Consider the following 27,497-nt stretch of genomic DNA (forward strand, 5'->3'; position numbering starts at 1 on the left):
CAAAGAGGGGTGCCACAAACATTTTTGCACATTTGTGTCCCTTTGCCTTCTTTAAGATCTTTTGGGATATAAGCCCAGTAGTAACACTGCTGGAGCAAAGGATATGCACAGTTTGTTAATTGTTAACTTAGTTAACAGTTAACTTAGTTAACATAAAAATGTTAACAGTTCCAAATTGTTCAACAGATTCCACCAACGATGTGTCAGTATCCCAGTTTTCCCACATTCCCTCCAGTCTTCGTCATTATCTTTTCCTGTCATCTTAGCCAATCTGAGAGATGTGTAGTAGTATCTCAGAGTTGTCTTAATTTGTAAATACAAATTAATAATAACGATTTGGAGCATCTTTTCATATGACTAGAAATAGTTTCAATTTCTTCATCTGAAAATTGTCTGTTCATATCCTTTGACCATTTATCAATTGGAGAATGGTTTGATTTCTTATAAATTAGAGTCAGTTCTCTATATATTTTGGAAATAAGGCCTTTATCAGAACCTTTGATGGTAAAAAATGTTTTCCCAGTTTATTGCTTCCCTTTTAATCTTGTCTGCATTAGTTTTGTTTGTACAAAAACTTTTTAACTTAATATAATCAAAATGATCTATTTTGTGATGAATAATAATCTCTAGTTCTTTTTTTGATCATAAATTCCTTCCTCCACAGGTCTAAGAGGTAAACTATCCTATGTTCTTCTAATTTATTTATAATCTCATTCTTTATGCTAAATCATCAACCCATTTTGATCTTATCTTGGTATACGGTGTTAAGTGTGGTTCAGTGCCTATTTTCTGCCATGCTAATTTCCAATTTTCCCAGCAGTTTTTGTCAAACAGTGAATTCTTATCCCAAAAGCTGGGGTCTTTGGGTTTTTGAAACACTGAATTGCTATAATTATTGACTATTTTGTCCTGTGAATCTAACATATTCCACTAATTAGTCAATACCAATCAATTTAGCCAATACCAAATGGTTTTGGTGACTGCTGCTTTATAATATAGTTTTTGGTTTTTTTTTTTTTTTACATTTTTAATAGCTTTTTATTTACAAGTTATATATGCATGGATAATTTTACAGCATTGGCAATCGCCAAACCTTTTGTTCCAATTTTTCCCCTTCTTCCCCCCACCTTCCCCTAGATGGCAGAATGGTCAAAACATGTTAAATATGTTAAAGTATAAATTAAATACACAATAGTTATACATGCCCAAACCGTTATTTTGCTGTACAAAAAGAATCAGACTCTGAAATATTGTACAATTAGCTTGTGAAGGAAATCAAAAATTCAGGCGGGCAAAAATATAGGGATTGGGAATTCAATGTAAAGGTTTTTAGTCATCTCCCAGAGTTCTTTCGCTGGGTGGAGCTGGTTCAGTTCATACTGCTCCATTGGAACTGATTTGGTTCATCTCATTGCTCAAGATGGCCAGATCCATCAGAATTACTCATCATATAGTATTGTTGAAGTATATAATGATCTCCTGGTCCTTCTCATTTCACTCAGCATCAATTCATGTAAGTCTCTCCAGGGCTTTCTGAAATCATTCTGTTGGTCATTTCTTACTGAACAATAATATTCCATAATTCGTGCTGGTTCCAAGTTTATTTCCATTACATATGATGCTTACTGATGGTTTTAAATAGATGCTACTGAGTATTTTAAGGAAAAGTCCATTTATTCCTGTATTTTTTAGTGTTTTTAATAGGAATGGGTGTTGAATTTTATCAAATGCTTTTTCTGCATATAGATATGTTTTTAACATGAATCATAGGTGTCTTGGCTCACAATTGCTTCATTATTAATAAACTTCATGTCTCATTATGATTTCCTGTGTCATATCTCATTTTTTCTTATTTAGAGAATAACATTTGGACAATACTTTAAGAGAATATGAAAATAAATATTTTCTACTTAAAATATCTTATAGGTTTTTTTTTCTAAGAAATAATGCACAATATATGTGCTGTAAAATATCCAAAGATGTGATAATTATCATAATTCAATTCAGTAAACATTCCTTAAGCTCCTATTATGTATAAGGCACAGAATGGAAGAAAAGTGAAACCTTTGAAAAAGACATAGGAACTATATGTAATATACAAATTGCAGATATAAAAAATAATGTGGCTATTAACTCTTCACTGCCCAATAAAATAACAGAGAACAATATGTCTGCAGATCTTCTACATTGTTTCATCAAGTTTTATCTGAGTTTTTAATACCAATACTCTTGTTATGCATGGATATTCAAATATTTGTTACATGTAATTAAAGTTCAAAAATTATTAAATCTACCTAGATAAGATATAATATCAGTACATGATCCAGAAGTAGTACATTTTGATTACCAAAATTGTGATTACCACAAGGAAATCAAAGAAAGGTCTTATGTAACTCATCCATTTTAGAATGTAACTTGATCTAAAAAGGGCTGAAACTTACTTTTACTTAAACTTGAGAATATTGATACATGTTAGTGTTCTAGAAAATATGAAATTTTAGGGCAGCCAGGTGTCGCAGTGGATAGAGCATCAGCCCTGAAGTCAAGAGAACCTGGGTTCAAATATGGTCTCAGACACTTGACACTTCCTAGCTGTGTGACCCTGGGCAAGTCACTTAACCCCAATTGCCTAAGCAAAAAGAAAGAAAAGAAAATACAAAATTTTTATCATCATTTTAAAGGTAGTTTCTTTCTTAGGATTTTTAGATGTTACCTAATTCCTTATCACTAGTTTCTCTAAGTTACTAAAGTATACTTCTAATTCACCTAATTTTACTTGCTGGATTTTTCCTAGGTCTTCTTATACTGAATACAGCAATAACAGAATCAATAAAAGAAAGTTTATTCCACCAGCCTTCAATAGGATTACTAACAAGAACTGTGAACTACTCAGCTCTGAAGCAGCATTGCAGCTAGCTAATGAGATAATTCAAATATATAAATTAAACATGGATCAGGCCACAGCTCTTATTCAGATAACACTGATGATGGCATCACATGAAAATGCTAGTGACCCTCAAGAGCAGCATACCCTTCCTATCACAATCATACATGGTAAGGAGTAAGAAGAAAAAAAAACAATTATTCTGTTATGGGTATCTTGCATGGACAAACATTCCTGTTTCTTCCATACATAATGCTATGATCTAGTTTCCAATGGTTGATTGGAAGTACCAATGTCTCTCCTAAAATGTGTCACTGAGAACTGTATGTAGTATTCTAAATATGACCTGGGCTAAGAATGGTCATGGACTTTCATTTTGTTTTGGATACTAAACTTCTGTAAATGCAATTTAAGGTTGCAATGGTGTTTGGACTGGTAAAGATTATTAAATCTTTTTTCCTATGAACTGCCATTAAACTAAAGCTCACCTGTGCTATGTTGTACAGTTAAATTTTTTTAACCTAAGTGCAGAATTTTATGTTTATTCTTATGAGATTTTACCATATTGTATCTGGTTTATACTTCTAATCTATTAAGCTCTGTTTTAGACTTACTGGACTTATTTTCTTTTCCCATAGGTGACCCTCCAGTTTCCCTCTTATGCCTTTGTACCAGCCATACTCTTTCTCTGGGAAGCATTCTGTCCTCATCTCTATCTGTTGGGCTTTCTCTTTTTCCTCAGGTCTCAGCCCAAGCAATGCAGGAAGTCTTAAAAAAAAGGGGAAAAGAAAGAAATAAGCATTTATATAGCTCCTTCTCTGTGATAGGCACTGTGCTAAGTGTTTTACAAATATCTCCTTTGAGCCTCATAATCCTGTGAATTCTTGTTATGTGTATTTTGCAGTTGAGGAAACTGAGACTAAGAAAAGTTAAGTGGCTTGCACAAGATCTCACGGTTAGTAAGTGTCTGAATTTGGATTTAAACAGAGTTCATCCTGACTCAAGCCCTAGTATACCATCTAGCTGCCTTAGAAGATAAAGATTTATTTGATTCATTTTCTTATATTGCCTCAGCACATAAAAATGAGAAGAGTAACCCAAAATTAATCTGTCACTATCTAAAATAAATCAAAGTCTGTATTGCACTGCTGCAAAGGAAAGTGGAGTATAGTTAAGACTTGTTAGCATTGTTAACTTTTCATTTTACCATAACAAAAAGACATTCTAGGAATATAGGTTATGATTCTTTCTCATAAGTTACAATTCTTTCTCATTTACAGGACTTTAGCTGAAGAATGTATAGGGAACTTTTCTTATACTAAGGAAGATGGGTAATGGGTCTAATGAGAGTAACAATATTCTCCATAGAATATAATTTGGGCCAAATTCCTTTTCATGTTTCTAGAATTCCTTTATTTAGAATATTGCTTCTTTATCCCTCATTCTCTCTTTACTTTCCAAAACAACTAGGTGTTTTTGGAGCAGGGAAGAGTTACTTACTCACAGTAGTGATATTATTCCTTGTACAACTCTTTGAAAAGAGTCCAGCTCCAAGAGATGTAGATGCAAGGCCATGGAAAATTCTAATTTCTTCTTCCACCAATATTGCTGTAGACAGAATACTTCTTGGGTAGGTATAAACTTTTATTTAAATGGTATCTGTAGATAGTAGATTAATCATTTGTCTGTCCACATGAGCAGATGATAATGTTATATTTAGAATAAGTAGTTGTTCTATTATAATTTTAAATTAGAAGGATCCAGAAAGGGATAAGAAAGATTAAAGATATATTTGGGAAATGGATCATATTTCTGAATGGAAAATCATATTAATTAATTAAATCCTATTAAAATATATATAAAATGAAAAGAGTGGATACAGCACCAGTCCGGAAGTCAGGAGGACCTGAGTTCAAATGTGGCCTCAGATACTTAACACTTTCTAGCTGTGTGACCCTGGGTAAATCACTTAACCCCAATTGCCTCAGCAAAAATAAACAAACAAACAAATAAATGAATGAAAAAAACTGTATAGCATTTCACAATTACCAAATGTATTAGATTTAATTAGATAAATTAGATTAAAAAGGAGATAGGTCACTGTACTTGTTCTTAGATAAAACACCTGAACTCAGATCTTTCGTCAGATATTTATTAACTGTATGAAGATGAGCAAGCCATTTCTCAACACTGGCTTCCTCTTTTGAAAAAATGGCAACAGTAGTACCTGAAACATAAATCATTTTGCCAAGTATAAAGCAATCATAAATGTTTTATTTTCATTAAGCATTTAGCCAGCTGTATTTCAGTCTAAAAATTGAAATTTTGGCTAGTGAAATCAGAAAAATTAATTTCTTTGCTGTAAACTGACATTAGAATCTTATGACATGTATTTTTACTTTATCCATTCTTAAATTAATTTTTAAAAGTCACTATTCTTGAAATATTTTGTTTTTGTAATTTATTATATCTGATTTCACTAATGGTACTTTTAATTATATGTACCTTAAATGTAATATTGATTTAGATTAGATTTTATTTTATTCAGTATGTTAGTATCATAGAGTGATTTCTTGGAGGTATTTATTTTAATTTTGGGGGAAATATTTATTTTATAATCTACCTTAAATGATCAGAATCTTATTTTTTATCTTCCTCATACAGATTACTCAATCTTGGATTTGAAAATTTTATCAGAGTTGGAAGCATTAGAAAGATTTCCAAGCCAATTCTACCTTACAGGTAAAAATCTATAAATTCCTGGATTTACAGTATAGATCAATGAACCTTAAAAAATTTCCAGAAATATTACTTTAATTTTGTGCTTTTTAGAAGATAAAGGGAGAAAATCCTGCTCCATTGGCCTTATGATCTCTCATTGATATACTCCTTTGAATATTCCTTCTGAGGGTACAAATTGCAATCCAACCATTTATCATTTTGGGCAACTCTTGTCCATGACCTTCTTAAATTGTATAGAGGAAATCCACCCAACATATTTGGAACCTTTCTTCTTAATCTCTTAAGCCTGATCTTGGTATCAGTGTAGTATGTATCCCAGTCTTCTGTTCTTTCTCACTTTTGCCATCTGATCTTCATTTCCAATCCTCTGTCATTTGATAATACTTTTTATACTTTTTCATATACATAGTTCACTGTTCCAAAAATATTCCAAACACAAGCCTATATTTGCTCTCCCATGAAGATCTTACAAAATGAGAAAATGAAAACATTTGGATGGTTTGAAATTTTGGTTCCTCAAAAGTTTGATATTACAGAACTTATAGCATTATACATCGCCAAAAGAATATTAGTTTTTAAAAAATTTGAATTTTCTTTCAGAAAGAATCTTAAAATCATTGAAAAACCTATACAATTTCCTAAATGTGAATTTGTCATATTCCTATTTAAGTTTGGACTCAGTACATTGTGTCTATGCTGAGTTTTCCATCCAACTTAATATCACATTCCCTATAATAGACATTCTCAAAACCCATAGGAAAACCATATCGATATAATTTGTAAAGTCGAAGAATTCTACATTTTGCATTTGATGAATTTCACAAAACCTTGGAGATGAAAGAGATGTATGTGTACATCATCTGTACAATTTGTACCTAAACAAGAATCCTCTCTGATATTTAAAAAAAATTTTTTTTCTCCTCAATGGTATTTCATTTTTACAAATACATGTAAAGATAGTTTCCAACATTTCATTTTTGCAACATTTTGTGTTTCAAATTTTTCTCCTTACCTCCTTCCTCCCCAAGATAGCAAGCAATCTGATATAGGTTATATATGTATATTACTTTTAAACATATTTCCATATTTGTTATGTTGTGCAAGAAAAACTCTTTGACATTCTCTCTCTCTCTCTCTCTCTCTCTCTCTCTCTCTCTCTCTCAATATATATATATATATATATTTAAAGCTCTTTAGTGATTAGGAAACTATTGCCTTATATTCTGGGAAAGCTCTAATATCTAGGATGTCTTTCCTTAGTTGAAGACTCTACCTTTCTGCAACTTTCATTCATCTGTCCTTATTCTGCCCTCTGCGCTAAGTCCTAATCCCTCTTCTGAATTATAGTCTTTTACATTCTTTAAGATATTATTCTTTTTCTCAAACTGTATTTCTTTAAAGAGCCTTCCCCACTCTGCCCCTCCCCTCCAATTTTTTCACTGGACAAGGAAATTAGACAGGGAAAAAAAAACACTTTAGTCTCCCTAATTTTAATAATTGGCTATTAATATGAAAGAGAAACAATCATTTCTCTCAATTTCCTGCTGCTCTGTCCTTTGGCTCTGCTATTGATATTTTAACATTACTTCTTGGTTATATGTCATTGTTGGTAATATGTTATGTTACCTACTTTTATAGTCCCCATACATTTTCCTGTTGTCCTTTGCATCTGCCATTTTGATTTTTCTGAGATCTTGGCATTCATTGTCCCAAAAATATTTAATTAGGATTTATCAGCTGATTGCTTCACAACTTCAGAAATGTGTTCCAAATCATTCTTCTCCTATTCGTTAATTTTGGACTAAGCTCATTGTTCAACATATATGAACTGATGGACATCCAACTGCATGGTATTATGTAGGTAATATGTATTATTACTCACATAGCGTTAATCTCCTTTTAAGTACCTATGAATCTCATTGAGGAGGTCCTGTAGATCTCCTTTGGGGCTTGATATAATTAATGTAATATTATTTTTGAACAAGAACATCTGGCGGACTTCATCATCAATATTGAAATCATTTTCTATTTGGACTTTATCTAAGTCAGCTTCCTGAACTATCCAGGATAGTCGTTTTCTGTTTTTTTTTTTTTATGCCTTATTTGGACATTTGTTGAAAAATGTTCTCTGCTTTTATTGGATAATCTTATAAATCTTAGCATATATATATATATATATATATATATATATATATGTGAAGGCAGCTATCAAAATAGAACTTTAAATGTCTAGTTTTATCTACATTGAAAATGCATTGTAAAAAAGTAATATTTTCTTTTACAACATGACATATAGAAATGTATTTAAAATGATTGTACATGTATATAACCTTTATCAGATTGCAGGAAAGAGAAAAAAGTTGGAAATCAAAATCTTACAAAAGTAAATGTTGAAAACTAACTTCACATATAATTGGAAAAATTAAGACTATTGAAAAGTGAAAAAAAAAAGTAATCAGCATATACACACAACTAAATTTTTGATTCTACCTCTGTTACTTATATGACAGTGAAGATGTGAATTAAATTGGAGAATTAACTGGAAAGGTTTTTTCTTTTCATTTATTTTCATTAAGATTACTCTTGACACAGGCATAGATATTTCTCATAAATATTTTATAGATTTAAAAATATATTTATATAATTTTCATAAATATTTTAATAGCTAAAATAGGTATATAGGTCAGAAGTTACTAATGCCTTTATTATTGCCTTATTGAGGTAATAAAACAATTTGATATTTCTTGATCTTTTGAATATTTCACCTTCTTTAAGATATATTGAAAATCAGTTCTTGGGTACTTTCAAAATTATGGCAATTCTAGCCTGGAATTCTTCTGAGTATATTTAGTCAAGTTAAAGTATTCTTCTCAACATCTTTTTTCTTTCTTTCTTTCTTTCTTTTTTTTTTTTTTGAGTACTAATTCTGCTTCTTCATAGAGTACATCAAATACCCTTATATTGAGTCTAAATGTGGGGGTTCCATTGTGATGGAGGATGAAAACAGATCATAAAGTTAAGTCCTAGATTTAGAGCTGGGCGTTAGAAATTATGTACTCCAATTCCTATACAGAGAAGAAAATTCAGGCCCAGGAACTTGAATTGATTTATTTAAAGTAAGAGATAGAGTCAGGAAATGAACCATGATCTTCTGACTCCAGATATTGTATTCTCCACTTTATGTTGTCCTTTCCATTTTATTTGTTAATGCTTTGCAGATGATCTGGCTTAATTAGTTTTGTACTATAGTTTAAACAGACTTTCTTTTCCTAATCAATCCTAATCAAATCACTGGAAGTGGGTAGTAGTTATCAGGTTTGACAAATCTTGGGAGCTCTCTTTCATATCCCAGATAATATGCCTTGGAAAGGTTCTGCTTTCCTTATCATTGTTATCAAAACTTAAGAAACTTAATAAAAGCTACATAAATTCAGCTTATTTCTATTATGTTAATTTTTCCCCTTAAGTTTGCATGCTGGCTTAGGAAATGAAAATGAGCAATTAAAGGAGCTGCATGCACTGATGAAAGAAGACCTGACAGTTGTAGAAAAAATATATGTGAGAAAAAGCATCGAACAATATAAATTGGGCACCAATAGAGCTTTGCTGAAAAAGGTACCAATCAATCCAGAAGCATTTCTTAAGTAATCACTATGTGTTAGACATTGGAACTACAAAAACAAAATGTATATAGATATTTCTTTTTTATTATTTTGTTTTTATTAAATTGTTTTTAATATAGTATTTTAAAATTTCTATTGATAAAATCTTTTAGCTTTCCTTCGGAATCCCCAAACTAGTCTGTTATAATGCATATTGAGTAATATTTTTTTATTCATTGAATAACACTAGAAAGGTAAGAAAAATAGATTTAGTTCACTGATTGAATGAGATGGAGGAAAGTTCTCTACTTAAAAATGTAAGCTGGCATTTAAAATATCATTAAAGAATGGATATCTGTTTTCCAGTTTATGAATATTTTATCCTTTATCTCTTTAAAAATTCTCTTGAAAATATAATTTTCTTTGTCATGTTACATTTGCACAATATATATAACATAAAACATCCAATTACTCATGCTCTATTTTCTGTATAGCCCTGGTTCTTGTCTGTAATGTTCTTAGTTCGGTTTTCTAGAGGTCTTTGGGGCAACCTTAGTTTCAGTAATCACCATAAGAATAGCCAGGTGTTAAAGTCCAAAAGTCTTTATTGTCTCCTTCTCTTGGTGCTCAGCTAACTTTATTGTGGCTTTCAGACGGGACTTGGTTTCAGTGGAGAAAATGCTGGAGGACAGGCCAGTCACCACAGTGCTGATGAAGATGGAAATGAATCTCTCTCCTTGGCTCTGAGAGCTTGAGCTCCCACCTTGAGTCCTTTTGTTTTCTCTGCCCTCAATGAATCTGGCTGAGGCTCCTAGCTTATATGCTCTACACTGAGTATAAACCAATCATTATATCACTAGGAAACCATTATTTGTTGTAAGATTAAATCAATCATGCTGAACTTAGAGAACTGTTAATCACCATGCTAAACTAGATAACCATTGTCTCATCAAATCCATTGACTTAACATCTTGTAAGAATCCATATTTCAGAGTTCTGGCCCATAATACTTGTCCATTCTTATTGAGCATTTTTGGGTTTCTGTACTCCCTCACTCCCAGTATCAACTCATGATTGCTAATTCTTCCTATTTCCTCCTCCTCCTTGTTAAATATGAGATGGAAATGGACTTGACAAGACTTGGTAATTGATAGGATATTAAGTGTCAGAGAATTGGTAGAGTTGAACTTGACTCGAAAGGGAAACTGGGCAACTAGAAGAATAATGGTACTCTCATCAAAAGTAGGACAGTCAAGTTTCAAGTTGGGTTTGAGGTATGTTGCTTTAAATATGATCCTAGAACATCCAAATATAGATTTCCTAAAGATGATATGGGACTAGAGCTCAGGAGAGAAATGAAAATTGGATATGTAGATCTGAGTTTTGTCTTCATGAAAATAACTGAAACAAAAGGAGCCAATGGGAATCAAGAGAGAAAGAATAGAAAAAGAAGAGAATACTGTGAAGGTTTTCTGGAGGCAGCCTTAGTCTTAGTTATAATCAATAATTACTCCAAAATGCATCCAGCTGGTAAAAATGCAAATGTTTATTTCACCTTCCAAAATAGCCCAGTTAGTTGAGGCCTAACTCTCTGCTTGGTTCCAAGAGATCTTGCAGCTTTGTCCTTGGCTTCTGCCTCTGCTTTCTTCAGCCTCCAGTCAGCATCAAGTTGGAAGATGCAATGAATCTCTTGTCTCGAAGATAGGGCTTGTGGGTTCCAAGAGCTCTCTCTGACTCCAAGTAAAACTCTCTTGAGCTCCCAGAGTTTCTAGTAACTCTTCAAGTAACTAACTCAAGTAACTACCTCAAGTAAGTCCCCAAGCTCCAAGAGCTCCCTCTATATATGTGATCTCCCAAAGGTTAATTCCGCCTTCTGGAGGGAGAGGGATTCTGGGTTATCTCCCAGAGTGCTCTCTGGCCCTAAGGGAGGTGTGAATTCAGATATCTCATACTAAGCCCTTCAGTCTCCCAAACCTGTGAACTCCATTGAGTACTTAGATACTTTTGAGCTCTCTAAAGGTGTGAACACAAGCATTGTTTTTATCAGTTCCACTTAGTACCTTATTTCAAGTTCTGGCCCAAAATATCTCTTTCTAACATCAAATCAACTCCAATGGCTTAACAGTTTGTAAAGATTCCAACAGAATACCATCCAGGGCAGAGCTCTGAGATATATTTGCATGGAGAGTGGGACATGGATAATGTTCTAGTAATGGAAAACTAATAAGTCATAAAATTTAGGAAAAAGCCTTGTCATACAAACTCGAAGAGAAGAGTGATTCTGAGGGATTCTGAGATCTTTCTTTAGAACTTACAACTACTACTCAAGGCTCCTGTTTTTCCAACAGTTAAGTCTACTCATGGCTTGTATGATACAGAGCTCCAAGCTGTTAGGTGTGACCATTCCTGATTAAGAGTGAGTAAGGAAAGGTTAGCTTTTGGGGTCCTCAAATCATTTTAGTTTGAAAGGAGAATAAAAACATCCCTTGTGGTATTAGTCGCCTTCCTCCTTCTCTCCATCCCTTTCATTGTTGAATATGGGACTAGATTAGATAAGAAGCCAGCAAGCAAGAAAAGTGGAGCAGAGACTAACTCTATTCATTTCATATTTTATGAAGAAGAAGCTCAAGGGCAGCTTTAAGTGGGTCTAAATAATAATACAATAAGATGAATGCATACCTGGCAACTGGAATAGGGGTGAAAAGAGGGAGGAAAAAGAAATTATGAGGTCTGGCTTTATGGGGTGCCCTAAGTCCTCATGGTTCCAAGTTTTCAGAGAAATATTTCCCTTCCCATCTAACCCAGAAACATTTAATTTAGGTTTGCAAATTTTAATATTGACTAAATGTGAACTTTGTTAGCTGTGATCTTGGACCTCAGTTTCCACAATTGTAAATATAAGAGTTAGGATAGTCTCTTAGGGCATTTTCAGCCTTAAGTCCTATTTTTCCTATGACTTCACTGTTTTAAAGGAAGTATTTCTAGATACAAGAATGTAATACATAATTTATTACTACTTAAGTTAACTTTTAAAGAGATTATATAATATTAAATAGATTAGAATTTTTAATTTTTTTTTCTTAACTTCAAGTTAGCTTTTATCAATAAGTATTAGGTGATATGTTCTCACCAAACTGTTTCTAAAGAGCAAAGTTGTTAAATGACATGTTTTCATTGAACATGCTAGCTTTACTGCCAAGAAATGTAATCAAGCTTCAGTTATACATGAATGTAATATCCATACTACGTTTATATCTGTAACTGGAAAAAAAAAAACATTTAGCAGAGGTCAGAATGAGCCAAGGCTGATGTTGTTGTTGTTGATAATGATGATGAGGCTGGTGAAGGAAGTTAAAGACAACAAAAAGGTTTTTTTAAAAAATATATTGAAGGGGCAGCTAGGTGGTACAATGGATAGAGCACCAGCCCTGAAGTCAGGAGGACCTGAGTTCAAATCTGACCTCAGACACTTATCACTTCCTAGCTGTGTGACCCGGGCAAGTCACTTAATCCCAGTTGCCTCAGCAAAAAAAAGAAAAAAAAAATATATATATATATATATATATATAGAGAGAGAGAGAGAGAGAAAAGAAAGATCAAGGAGGGGATAGTAGTTTTGTATAGGTATACAGAACATTGAGCGCTTAAAATAGAAATCAGAGTAAATCATTTTGTGTTCTACCTTGCTTTTCTCTGCCAAGAAGAATTTTCTGCACTGAAAATGACAAAATAATTAGCAGAAAGTTAGTGTCTAAGAGACAGTAAGTGAGCACCTTATTTTCTTTGATGAATAACAGTCACTTGAACTGGCAGATGTGATTGTTGAGCCACCATCAGTAACATATTGAAAAATCATGGAAAATGGGAAAGAGGGGGGAGAATTTGGGGAAAATGAAGGAGTAGATCAGTAAATTTCAAGCTCTCCAGAGTTCACTCACAAACAGAACAAGTTTGTGCCTCAGGGCAAACATAGATTGGTGAAAAATCAAGAAGAGCTGGGGAGAACAAAAGTCCTTCTTGGGACAACCCAAGAAGATCTGAAGGAAGAAGTGTAAACACCTTAGCTAGCTCCACAGAAACACACAATGGGGCACAGAAACACACAATGGGGAATCCTGGGGCTAGCTGAGTTTGGCTGGAGTCTCAGCCTGAACCACAGGAATTTTCAACTCCCTGAGTAAGGAGTCTGAGTCTAGGAAAACAGAGGTAACCTCTGCTGATTAGGAACATCAGACTTAGCTGTGCTGCAAAGACCCAGCCCTGGTTGAAAAGGAACCAGCACCTTGGCGTATGCAGAAGCAGTGGGGACAGCATTGCAGGAGGATGTAGCTTTTGGTTTGGGTTTCAGGTCAATGGAGAGAGCTAAAGTAAAGCTAGTTACACACCACGATTAGAAGTGCTTATACTAATACTTCTCATTTTTTAAAAAAATAAACTGGCAAAGAAGAAAAAATCCAACCATATTTTGGGAATAGGGAAGACCGGAGTTCATCATCAGATGAACTGAAGTTCATCTTCAGTTTAATTTTAACTGAAATTAAAATTCAGTTTAATTTCTAAACTGAAATTAAAAAACAAACAAAAAAAACCCACTTCTTTTACTCCAAACAATGAATTAAATGTCTCCCTGTCCAGAGAGAATTTATAGAAGAACTCAAAAAATGATTTAAAAATCAAATGAGAGATATTGAGGAAAATATAAAAAATAAAAATAAAAATTATCCAAGAAAATCAAGAAGATTATGGGGGGAGGGGGGAAAGCTAACCAACTAGAAAAAGAGATTCAGTCTTAAAGACAAAAATAACTCTTTGAAAATTAGAATTGGATAAAAGGAAGCTAATGAAGCTATAAGAGACCAAGAAATAACAAAACAAAATATAAAGAATGAAGAAATAGAATAGAAAGCTGTGACCAAAAAAACCAAACCTTGACATAATAATGCCAGAAATAATCCAAGAAAATTGTCCTGGAGTGATAGAACATGTTAGGAAAGTAGAAATAGAAAAAATCCACCAATCACCACCTCAAAGAGATCCTTTGTAGAAAACACATGGGAATATTATTGCCAAATTTCAAAAACCCCATATCAAAAAGAAAATTTTGAAAGAAACAAGAAATTAAAATATTCTGGAGCTACAATTAGAATTGTACAGGACTTAGCAGCAGCACAATGAAAGCCCACAGGTCCTGGAATTATATCCACTTACAATGAAAAGAACTAGGCCTGTGGTCAAAAATATTATGATCCAGCAAAATTGCCTATAATATTGAATGAGGAAAAAAATGAATATTCAAGAAACTTGCAGATTTTTAGGACTTTCTATCAACCAAACCTGAACTCAGTAGAAAATTTAACATATGCAGAAACTAGGCATTGATAAATACCTAAAGGGTGATCATATAAACAAATTAGTTTATTAGTTTAAAACAAAGAATAGTCTACCTCTCAGATCTGTGGAGAAGGAAGGAATTTATAGCCAAATAAGAACCAGAAAACGTAATAAAATGCAAAATGGATACTTTTGATTATATTAAATTAAAAAGGTTTTATACAAACAAAACCAATGCAGCCAAGATTAGAAGGGAAGCAGAAAACTGGGGGAAATTTTTCACATCTAAGGGTCCTGATTAAAGGCCTCATTTCTAAATATATCGAGAATTGGCTCAGATAAGAATACAAGTCATACTCCAATTGATAAGTGGTCAAAGGATATGAACAATTTTCAGATGAGGAAACTAAAGCCATTTCTGGTCATATTAAAAAATGCTTTAAATCACTATTGATTTGAGAAATGCAAATTAAGATGCTGAGGCACTAGTATCCATCTATCAGATTGGCTAAAATAACAGAAGTTATAATAAATGTTGGAGGGGGTGTGGGAAAACTGGGACACTAATATATTATTGGTGGAGTTGTGAACTGATCCAGCCATTCTAGAGAGCAGTTTGAAACTATATCCAAAGGGCTATCAAACTGCATACCTTTTGATCCAGCAGTGTCTCTACTGGGCTTGTATCCCAAAGAGATCATAAAGGAGGAAAAGGAACCCATATGTGCAAAAAATGTTTGTGGCAGCCCTTTCTGTAGTGTCAAAATACTTAGAAACTTGAGTGGATGCCCATCAATTGGAGAATGGCTGAATAAGTTATGGTATGTGAATGTTATGGAATATTATTCTATAAGAAATGATGATTTCAGAGAAGCCTGGAGAGATACTTCACATGAACTGATGCTAAGTGAAGTGAACAGTATCAGGAGATCATTGTACATGGCAATAGCAAGATTATATGATGATCAATCTGACAGATGTGGTTCTTTTCAACAGTGAGATGATTCAGGCTAGTTCTAGTGGTCTTGTGATGAAGAAAGCCATCTACACCCAGAGAGAAGATTGTGAAGACTGAGTGTGGATCACAATTTAGTATTTTCACTCTTTTTGTTATTGTTTGTTTGCATTTTGTCTTTCTCTTTTTTTCCTTTTTGATCTGATTTTTCTTGTGCTGCATGATAATTGTGGAAATATGTATAGAAGGATTGCACATGTTTAATATATATTGGATTACTTGCCATCTAGAGAAGGGGTAGGGGGAAGGGAGGGAAAAAATTTGGAACACGAGGTTTTTCAGGGGTGAATGTTGAAAACTATGCATATGTTTTGAAAATAAAAAGCTTTAATTATAAAAAAGAAATAAGAGGGGAAGGGAGGGATGCAGAAGGAACCCCCCCCCCCCATGAGTGGGGGGGAGGTTAAGTAATAGCAAGGCAAGTTAAGGAGCAGAATTAAAGCAGGTGTAGAAAGAAGAAATATACACAAACAGCATAATAAGAATCAAGAATAGAATTTATTAGAAAAAAATAAGTACAGCTAGTAGTCATTAATCCTAGAAAAAGTCAAACTTAAAGATTCAATAAGGAGAGAAATATACATTATATGTCATTCATACTAATATTGTTTTATAAACATGTTTACATGTGTGCACACATATATATCATGTCTAAGTAAATGTGAGTATGTATGTATGTTGCTTGTGTGTGTGTGTATGGATATATGTATATATTGATGAGTCTGTGGATGGGTGTAAATGCACATGTATACATATGTGTGTACGTGTGCAGGGCATATTATAGGGATATGTGTAATGTGTATATGTATGTGTGTGTATACACACACACACACACACACACATATATATATGCTTAGCTATAGATTGCTTGTGGGAGGTGGAGGAGACGAAAGGGGGAAAAAAAAATAAAGTAAAAAAAGTGCTCAGCAGAGAATAAAAGAACACCCTACTAGGAAGTAAAGAAAAGATGGACATTCACAAATATAATTTCTTCTACTATTATATATATACTTTTTTGAATTGGTAATTTATTATTATATATTTTGAATCTGCCCTGATGTTCTGCTGGATACATGACAATTTATGTTCTGTTCTGTTTTGTTTTTCTTTTCTGTTTTTCATTTTTCTATTCAAAATAGAATTTCTTTAAAAAAGAAAAAAGAATATAGGAAAGGTACCACAAAAATTGGAGAAAGTAAATGTCCTGATTTTCAATTAAAGCAAGAAAATAGGTTCTAAAAACCTTAGACCAATGAACTTGACTTCAGTTTTTGGGGAAATTCAGAACAGATCATTAAAAAGAAGGTTGACAAGCATTTAGCAGAGGTTTAGAAAGAGCCATCATAGTTTCATTAAGAACAGATTAATCTTATTCCATTTTTAACAGGATTCCTAAACTGATCCATGAGGGGAATGCTGTAGATAGAGTTTACCCAGATTTTAGCAAAATATTTTATAAAAGTATCTCATTATTTCTGTGGAGAAGATGCAGGTTTAGACGATAATAAAATTAGATGGATTCATACTAGTTGAATGACCAGACTCAAAGAATAGTTATTAACAGTTCCATGTTAAGAGGATAATCCCCAGTGGAGTACTTCAGGGATTCTTACTTGGAAGAATGCTTAGAATCAATGGTTTGGATAAAAGCATAGGTGTTACCCTCAGCTTTGCAGATGGCAGAAAGCTGGGAGGGCTAGCTAGCCCTCCAACTTGGAATGGGGGATCACAGAATTATGGTTTATTATCAGTATTTTATTTGTATACATATTCTATTTACCTACATGCCTAGGATTGCATAAAAATTTCTTGGGTGAAAAGGGGTTGCCAAGTGGGAAAAGTTTAAGAAGCTCCAGGACTGAATCAAATAGGATGAAATTCAGCATAAAGAAATGCAAAGTTTTGCACTTGAAAAAATACTACAATTATTAGAAGGAGTAGGCATGATGAAAAAAAATTTGTCTAAAAAATGTATAAAGGTTCTAGTGGAGTGCATGAGTATGATATGGCAACCAACATTCTTCTAATGTAAACTTGGGACTACAATGAAAATTTAGCTTCTAGTAATAGAGAGGTGACAGCCCCCATTGCCTTTGTCAGATATCATCTAGAATATTGTATTTAGTTCTAGGAATCACAGTTTAAGAAGGACATTATTAAGCTGGAGAGGTCCAGAAGAGAGTCTAGAGTCCATGTTAAAGAACTGTTTATCCTGAAGAATATAAAATTAGGGGGTAGAGAGAGAGATGGAAGCATGATACAAGTCTTCAACTGTTTGAAGGACTGGCTGATGGAAGAGGGATTAAACATGTTCTGTTTGGCCCCAAAAGATAGAATCAAGTAAGTGAGTGGAAATTGCAGAATCACATTAAGCTTGATGTCAGGAAGCTTCCTCATAAATTGTACTTTATGAAAGTGGATTGGGCTGCCTGAAGAGTTTCCCCTCCTTGAAAGTCTTCAAGTGGAGATTGAAACACTATGTCAGCATGGAAATTCCTTTTGAGTGTAAAATAGACTACATGGAACACCAACGTTCCTTCTAGATAAAAAAGATCCTGTTAAATTTCCAAATTTTCTTTCTTTTTCCAAAGGACAAATATAAATTTAGTCAAGATTTATGTAGGTTATCTCAGAATCTAGCAGCCTGGAGTGAAATTCAAAACTTGTGAGATACATATTTATTTGTAAAATATAATTTTTTCTACTCTTCCTTTCATTTACTAGTATTCAGTATTGATCTATAATCAAAGTTTAACTTGTTATATTAAAATTCCAAACAACTAACTGGTTTATTTGAATTGCAAATAAAGGATAATTCACAAACTTAATTATTCTTTCTATTGAAAATTTAAATTTGGGGAGGGGAGGTATTATGTATACTGTATTAGTTACATTTGAAAGAACAAAACATTTGTAATATGTCATGTTTGATATTTTTAGCATCATTCTAAAGACTTCAAAACACTTTATATTCATTGATAACCCTATGAATTAAGTAGTAAACAGTCCTGTTATTTCCATTTGAAATGTGAAATAATGAAACATTAGGAACTTTAGTGAGCTGGTCAAGATTTCAGATTGTTATTAATCAGTCTTAGAATCAGAAGTCTGATCCTGTTCTATAGTGCAATTTTTGGTAGTCCATTAGTGATGCTTAGCTGACAATACTTTCTAACTAATAATAAAATCATTTTTTTAAATACAGGTACAAGTAGTTGGAATAACCTGTGCAGCTTGCCCATTCCCATGCATGAATAATCTTAAATTTCCAGTAGTTGTATTGGATGAATGCAGTCAGATGACAGAACCTGTTTCACTCTTGCCCATTGCAAGGTAATTAAAATTTTTCTGTTTAAAAAAAGATACTTTAAAATTCCACAATCATGAAAGTTCTTATCTCATCAGTTAATTATTTTCTAAGAGGAAAAGTAGTAAAGAAAGTGATATTTTTTTCTAAGTAAAAAAGAAAGAACTTCTCTTCTTCAGAAGTAGATACAGATAAACTTTGTGAACTCCCATCTAGGTCTAATTTTCTGAGAAGTCTCCATTTTCTTACCAATAATAATTAGATTGTAACAGAGAGATTGGTTTTTACTGAGGTATGAGAAAGAGTGGCAGCATGGTAGAGTACTATGAGTATTGGCTCTCAAATTGGAAGACCTACCTTCAAATTCACCTGACACTAACTGTGAGATCTTAGGGAAATTGCTTATCTCCAGGAGGCTCACTTTCTTCCTATTCTAAAACAAAGGGGTTGAACTAGATGATTTCCTGAAGTTACCTCCAGTTCCAGATTTTTCATCACTGCATATCAGTAAGTTTGAAAATTTCCCTTCATTGAGAGGATCTCCTGCGATTCCACAGCTTTAACCTTATTATTCTGGTTTTGAGGCTCTAGAACAGTATGTCATAGATCCTATTGTAAGTATAGAAAAGCTAATGGTCTGCTTCTCAGAATAATCTTTTTAAATGCATAAAATAAAATACAATAAATTAGAAAGAAAACTAATTATATTGAGATATAGCTATCGAAATATTAAAAAAACAAGTTCATGGACTTCCAGTTAAAATCCCCTGCATTAGAACAACAAAAAACAACTTGATAGTAAATGAAAGTTCTCTTTCTTCATAAACTTAAGACTATATTATATATAATATGTGTTCCTATATGTGGGAGCATGTGTGTATGTTTATATGTATACACACATATATGTATGTGTTGTATGTGTGTGTGTATATATATATATATATATATATATATATATAGAATATATGTATATATAAAATGCTAACAATTGCGGATTAAGATAATCAGAATAAATATTTAAGGGCTAAGTCAACTCAGAATAAGGAAGAAATCTCAGTTAGTTGGACAATATTTGTCTAAAGATAGAAAAATCTTTTTTTTTTTTACTTCTATAAATTTTTTTTTTAATTTAATAGCCTTTTATTTACAAGTTATATGCATGGGTAACTTTACAGCATTAACAATTGCCAAACCTCTTGTTCCAATTTCAGAAAAATCTTTTCATAAAGCATGGTATGCATAAAGCATATAATGGTATGTGGTGTGTGGGTGTGTATATATGTATGTGTGTCTGTATGTCCTGAGAAAACTAAACCATCAAAGGTACATGGATTTTGAGCTAAATAAATATAAATTATCTGTTCCTTTATTTGAATTTGTGTTAGATAATTTTTTTCAGTCAACCTGATTTTAGTTTTTTTATTTTTTGAAATTTTTGCTTTAGGTTTAATTGTGAAAAGCTAGTTCTTGTTGGAGACCCCAAGCAGCTACCTCCTACCATTCAGGGTTCTGAAAGTGTTCATGATAGTGGGTTGGAACAGACTCTCTTTGACCGGCTTTGTTTAATGGTATGTAAAGTTGACATTGTCCAAAGTAATGTTTATAGCTCATAATACAAGACTTTTGGGCATGTGAAGGAACTTATATTTGGGAAAACAGAATATCTACATGTGAAAAATCATACTTACAAAGCAACTTAATGAGTGCAAATTCAGATAATGTAAACTAAATGCTTAGGTGCAATCAGAAGAATCATTGCTGACTAGGGCCATGTTTGTATGAAAACAGTAAATCTTATTAGAAAACTTTGCTACACTAATATCAGATACACCAGATAGCTGAATAGATAGGAAGATTTTCACTGTAACACTTATACCTATCTAAAGTATACATTATTCTTGTTTGTTAATATCTGGGCCACCATAGAGTTCTACTGTTCATATTGAAGCACACAGTATTTTAAGTTGAAAATTTATTTCATTTGAAAAATATTTCCTACTCAATATTTTGACACAATAAAACTCTAATTGCAGTATATTTTAATATATGGTGAATCAGAAAACAAATCTCTTTTTTTTTTTTTCCTGGATGTAGCACAATACATTACACATAGGTATTCATTGAATAAAAGAAGTTTAGCCCAAAGAAAAACATTACTTGGTGATGAATTATGGTTTCTACATTAATCAGTATCCTGAAGTTATTTTACAAACAAGGAAAACAGGGAAGTAACACATACTAGGTGTGATAAGATGATTATATGATATGATAGGTATGAGTTTCACCAAAACTATAACAGGAGAGAAATTCCTTTCACTGGGACACAATATCAGACACAGCAGTCCTAGTTTTAGCCTTAAACAGTCTCAAATATCTAAAAGGCATCAGAGGAAGGGAATTTCTTGTCTTGTAAGTATGAGGTTCAGGCTCTCAGCCCTTTCTAACTTTGGTGAAGGTGGGAACTCCTGCCTGTGAAGGTGGAGCTATTAAGGGTCCTAATCCCAGTCCTGATTAGTGACTCAGAGATCTAGAGGAAAAGAGCTTATCTATAGGGAAAGCATAAGGTTCAGTGACTAATCCCTTACTTTTTCTGAAAAAGATGAGGGTGGTAGCTATTCTACCTATTCCACCCTGTCCAGGGGGTATAGCTGCCAGGAAATGTAGTTTAAGCTTTGGTCATCTTCTCATCAGAGCTAGATGGTCCAACTTATTATCCATCTAGCCAGTTTAGTAAGATTCTGAAAGGAAGGGCTGACTCCAGGAATCATTGATAGGAGACTTTATCAGCAATGCATTAATTGACACTTATTATCAGAGGTTGATTGTAGATGTAATGCCCTTGCAATGGTTCAAACAGTTCAACTTGAAGGAAAGATGGGATACTAGGAATACTGATCAGGGAATTTGGCAATATCTGGGAGAAAGAAGAATTGATTCCTGGCATTAGCTAAGGGAGAGACACAGTTAGGCTATCAAGGGATTGGTAGTGATTGCTTTGCTCCCTAGATTTTATATAGGGATCTTTAAGAATGTTCCACTGATTATTTGCATAGTAATAATGTAGGTCTATCTTCCAGGCAAGGAAAAGACTGACCATGGGCATCTCAGACAATGATGGCTTAGAAATAGGGTGAGAGATGGTCACTTATATACATAGTCAGGAAGGGTCAAAGCATGGGATAGAGTTCAACAAGCCACCTGGCAAGTTTTCACAACAAATTAAAATTGCATCATTAGTCACAGTTAGAAGATGGACCCCAAATTACAAAAATAGATGTAATATATATTTAAGGATCACAAAATAATGCGTATTTTCACTAATTGTTGAATATATGACAGTGTAATGGACAGAGTGCTAGTCAAGAAGATTTGAAACTTGTCTCCTAAATTCTTAAACATTAGTAAATGTTTGGCCCTACACTATACTATACAGACTTTGTGGACCATATTTTTTTCATATATAAAATGATGGCATTAGATTTAATAACTTTTAAGGTCCCTTTCAACTCTAAATCTGTCATCCTATAAACACATACATAATATTTATAAGTATATATACACCAATCATCTATGATAGCAGAATATCATAAAAAATGGCATGATCGGTTTAAACCAGTGGACCATCTAGACCAATATTATAATTCCAACAGTGGGCATGCCAAGAATTGTTTTATGGGAGAGGATGGTATCTTCTTTTATTTATTTATTTATTATGACTTTTTATTGACAGAACATACGCATGGGTAATTTTTTACAACATTATTCCTTGCAGTCACTTCTGTTCCGACTTTTCCCTTCCCTCCCTCCACCCCTACCCCTAGATGGGGGAAGTCTTATACATGTTAAATATGTTATAGTATAGAGAATGGTATTTTCTATACCCTCAACTTCAGTTGAATGAATTATCCGTTATGGAGCTTTTATCCATGAATTTATCTAAACCTTTCTTCAGTCTCTTTATTCTATCCTGTATTATTTCTTATGATAACAAATTCTATAAGTTTATCAGCTGTGTAAAATGGCCCTTTTATATGTCCTAAAATTAATTCCAAGCTTCAAGTATTGTTCTCTAATTGATGACTCTGTTCTCATGTTTTCTTTGATTTTTTTAAACTTGAAGTATCCCTTCTAGTCTTTGTTTTTTTAGAGTCAGATCTTAATTTTTTTCAGTATTATATAGAAATCTTTTCTATTCTTTTTATTACTTTTAATTGTCCCAACCCTATTAAACAACAGTATTCAGCCTACATTTACTAATTGCTTGTTTTCTTAGGTACTATGGAATATACAAATGGGATATAAAAGGGATATACAAAGATAAGCTCCTTAAGGAGCTTAGAAAGCCAATAGAAGAAATATGAAATTAAGCAATTAATACTACACAAAAGAAAATCATAAGTCCATAAGAGAATGATAAAAAACACACTATGAGAAAGTTCAGAGGAAAAGAGATACTTTCAGCTTGAGAGATCAGGAAAGTTTTCATGGAAGAGATCATATTTAGATGCAGCTTAAAGAGTGGGTTGATTTTCAGGAATTGGAAATCAACTGCAAAGAGGAAAGCTTGTATATGTGTGTGTATGCATATATATTTATATATACGCATAAATAACTTGCTTATATTTAAAAATTCATCTACTTAAAAGTCTTTTGAACTCTTAATTTGTATATGTGACATTTGAGTTCCTTCCAATCACTGTAATGTGAAAAAATTTTGGGGTATCTTCCCAAATATTTATTTTATTAAATTAAAAAAACCTGCCATCAGTTCCTAATGAACCCCAGTATTAACATTTCTCTACCTTGAGAAATTGATTTAATCTTTTATCTTTTCTTTCTAATCTTTAAGACATTTATTTATGACCTTGTTGAATGGAATGGAATAACATAAAATCCCCTCAATCTCATGATAGCTTTGTTTTTCATTTTAAGATGGAACTTTGTCAAAGACTTTTAAAGACACTAAAGTAACATATTTTATTGTTGTTGCTCAGTCATTTCAGTCACATCTGACTTCTCATGACCCCATATGGAGTTTTCTTGGAAAAGTCACTAGAGTGGATTGCCATTTCCTTTTCTGGCTCATTTTAAAATGAAGAAATTAAGGCCAAAAAAATTAAGTGACTGCCCAGGGTCACACAGGTAGTGTCCAAGGCCAAATTTTAATTCAGAAAAATGGATCTTCCTTATGCTAGACTCTATCTGAGCCCAAGTAATATCATTTGCCTTTCAACGAAATGTAGCTAATTACTAAGGTATGATTTTTCTCTTATAGAAACTGCTGGTTTTTCCCCCATGCTTGCTTATATGTTTATTAGTCCCCTATTTGTTAATATGTATTATTTTAAAAACTTTTCAAAATGCTTTAGTATTATTTTCAAATAGATTTCTAAGAAAATTTAAGACAGATAGAAATCCTTATTATACTAAAGTATAATGGTGTTTTTAAATCTAAAGCACTTGGAATCTTGATTTTTTGATTTATCAAAACAATTGATCTCCAGCAGTGGCATTACGGAAGAACTCTTCTACCATAAACTGAGAAAGAAAATTATTTACTGGCAGGATTTTCTGTTGTCTGTAATTTTTTTCCCTAAGGATAACATTTCAAATTTTGGCCCAGGCTATAATTGCCTTTAGCATCTGAAAACAACCTCAGACAACCTTTATTGGATAATTGATTTAAAAGAGAAATATTTAGATTCTGTAGTTTGGGAGGATTATATTGGTTTATTATAGAAATATTTTTGGTTAACATCTTTGATTTTTAGTATTTATTAATTTGACATTATTTAGCTCTTAATCCATGTAATATCACATCTGGCAATTTAAAAATTCCTTTAAACATTATTATTCCTTTTAATTGGAAAATACAAGTTTGTTGGATTTTTTTTTAACCTGTCTTGCTTTTAAAACTACACTTAAACTCTCTAGGGTCACAAAACAATTCTATTGAGAACTCAGTACCGTTGTCACCCTGCTATTAGTGCTATAGCAAATGATCTCTTCTATGAAGGAAATTTAATAAATGGCGTTTCCGAAATAGAGAGGAGCCCTTTATTGGAATGGTTGCCAACTCTGTGTTTCTATAATGTCAAAGGAATTGAACAGGTAATTAAAGCTTTTCAAATCTCCACAAAATTTTGCTTATAAGGTTCGTTGGCCTTTCATGGAGAGTAATTTAAGACCTCTTTCATATTCCAGATTGAAAAAGAAAGCTTCCAAAATGTGGCAGAAGCTGCTTTTACATTCAAGCTTATTCAATCACTGATTGTAAGTGGAATAGAAGGATCCATGATTGGGGTGATAACATTATACAAATCACAGATGTACAAGGTTTGTGTGTATCTCTTAGCCAGATGTGACCATAAAACTTCTATTTGGTATTTATATTTTATATCAATTTCACCTCTTTGGTTTTTAAAGTCTATTGTTACTTACAGGATTATAACTGAAATGTTCTGGTTTTAGTCTGAATGGTCTGGCTTTTGGTATCTTTAATTAAATATATGCCTAACAAGATTAATTAAATTCATTTAACAGCTGTTACAAAAAGAATGCAAATAAACACATTACAGGGGAGAGAGTATGGTGCATGCTTTGTGTTTTGAAACAGATGGTATTGAATTTGTTTTCAAAAATAGACTTTCATTATTACATTTCAGTACCAAATCAAGGGTAATACTACATATTAATGTATACATGTTGAAGTACTTTTTAAAAATCTATTTTCATTAGTAGTGTATCCATTTGTCCAAAATTTGTACATCCAGAAAAATTCTATTATCAATGGATAGATGATTAGTTCTGATTTTTCTTGGAATTAGTATTGTTCAGAAGTTCAGAAGTGATTTAGCCAAATAGAGCAGGGCTGCAAAGGAATAAAGAATTATAAATTGCCCATTTGCCAGAAAACTGAAAGTTTAAACTTGAGCATGGGTACTCAATAGCTACAAGATTTTGTGACCTATGATCAGATAGCACATGCTTCAAGAATGTTTCTCCTATAGGCTGAATGTGACCAGAGTTCTTCAGTATCCTAACCAGAGAAATCAAAGAGTAGTCCACAAAAGAACTACCTTTTAAAGAATAATCTTCTCTCTTCTGTAGCTCTGCACTCTATTTAGCACTGCACATTGTGACCATCCTAACCTCAGGGCTGTCCAGGTGTCCACCGTTGATGCCTTTCAGGGAGCAGAGAAGGAGATAATCATCCTGTCTTGTGTGAGGACAAAACAAGTTGGATTCATTGACTCAGAAAAAAGAATGAATGTTGCCCTGACAAGAGGGAAAAGGCACTTGTTGATTGTGGGAAATTTGGACTGTTTGAAGAAGAATAGACTATGGGGAAAGGTGATCCAACACTGTGAAGGTAAAGTGAGAATATGAAAAATTTACCAATATTGAATTAAACTTGTTTTCTGAAAGATTTTTCTTCCTTGGGAAAAAAATGTAGCATTGTGTTTTAGGCATGTTTTAGATATGATTATATCTTTATTTTCTCTCAAACATTGAAATGTTTTTCACTAGCTTAGGAAGCTCTGCCAATATATCTTTAATGAAGTAAAGACCAATGTCTTGTGCATTTTCTTTTTCAGAGCAAGAAAATGGATTACAGCATTCAAGTCAGTGTGAGCCAAACCTTAACCTCCTTCTTAAAAGATATTTGGAGAAAAAGAACAAAATAAAAAAAGATAATTCTAACAACAAATCTTTTTAACAAAAAGATGTGATATAATCTGCTATTTATGTGAATTAAAAAGCATTTGATAACAATTTTTTTATTATTAGAAAATTTTGAATACAGAAAATAGTAGTCTACTCTCCTTATTTTTTCCACACTGATTATAATGTTCCTTTAAATGAAAGGCAAATATAAATAAATACATGTTTTAAATAAACTTCAAGATATTCTTCTTTTCTTTCTTTTTTTTTTTTTTTTTTTTTGCTGAGGCAGTTGGGTGTAATGGGCTGAGGCTTGAATTGATGCACTGAGGTCCCAAGCACGTGAGGCTAAATAGTAATTGGATTGTACTCTATTAATATACATGCTTGGATAAAGAATGGCCCCTGCCCACTCTCTGTGCAAGTCCTGATGTGTTGTATAGGAAATGACGATTTTGGTGGGTGGAGGCAGAGAGACAGGAAGAGAGGCTGGGAGAGATTGGGCCTGGGTTCTATTCTGGTAGCTGCTGGTTGTGTGGCTTCTGGTCTAGCTAGCTTTTTGACTCAACTGCACACATTGCTATTTCTGATTCTCTTCCACCTCCAATCTTTCTTCACTGAGAATAATGATTGACGATTTTCCCCTAACCTGAATTCCTGACTCTGGCTGATTCTAAAATACATGGTCATCACATTTGGCGCCCAAGCATGGGAACCAAGAACCCTACCTTCACTGAAGAAGTCTCCAGTGACCAGGAACTTGGGTGAGTATTGTTAATAGACAAACAGGGAACTTATTTTCTTAAAAACTAAATGAGTAATCTTTTTTTGGCTAAAATGGGACAAATGCTAGCTAAAGACTCTACATCCCCACCCCCAACCCTTCAACCACATCCAGGAGTGGCGCTATAGAAAGCATGCTTAAGCTGATAGAAGGACAAGGGCTACTTA

The 27,497-nt window shown here is 33.0% G+C and overlaps 1 protein-coding gene across 2 annotated transcripts in view; it reads left to right on the forward strand.

Annotated features, from left to right (window-relative positions):
• ZGRF1 (zinc finger GRF-type containing 1) overlaps positions 1-26,760 on the forward strand; it is an 86,534-nt gene extending 59,774 nt beyond the window's left edge. Inside the window, exons 20-29 of one of the 2 annotated variants that reach the window (XM_031944005.1) lie at positions 2,795-3,054; positions 4,355-4,514; positions 5,549-5,626; positions 9,094-9,241; positions 18,780-18,907; positions 20,326-20,449; positions 24,816-24,992; positions 25,086-25,217; positions 25,992-26,253; positions 26,480-26,760. In XM_031944005.1, the coding sequence (XP_031799865.1) occupies positions 2,795-3,054; positions 4,355-4,514; positions 5,549-5,626; positions 9,094-9,241; positions 18,780-18,907; positions 20,326-20,449; positions 24,816-24,992; positions 25,086-25,217; positions 25,992-26,253; positions 26,480-26,601 (1,591 nt within the window). In that variant the 3' untranslated portion in view covers positions 26,602-26,760. Of the gene's footprint in view, positions 1-2,794; positions 3,055-4,354; positions 4,515-5,548; positions 5,627-9,093; positions 9,242-18,779; positions 18,908-20,325; positions 20,450-24,815; positions 24,993-25,085; positions 25,218-25,991; positions 26,254-26,479 lie in introns of those variants that run through there. The other variant, XM_031944006.1, reaches the window with a different exon arrangement.
• Positions 26,761-27,497: the final 737 nt, after the last annotated feature.

This window comes from Sarcophilus harrisii, chromosome 6, assembly GCF_902635505.1.
Source record: "Sarcophilus harrisii chromosome 6, mSarHar1.11, whole genome shotgun sequence".
In the NCBI taxonomy this organism is placed as follows: domain Eukaryota; kingdom Metazoa; phylum Chordata; class Mammalia; order Dasyuromorphia; family Dasyuridae; genus Sarcophilus; species Sarcophilus harrisii.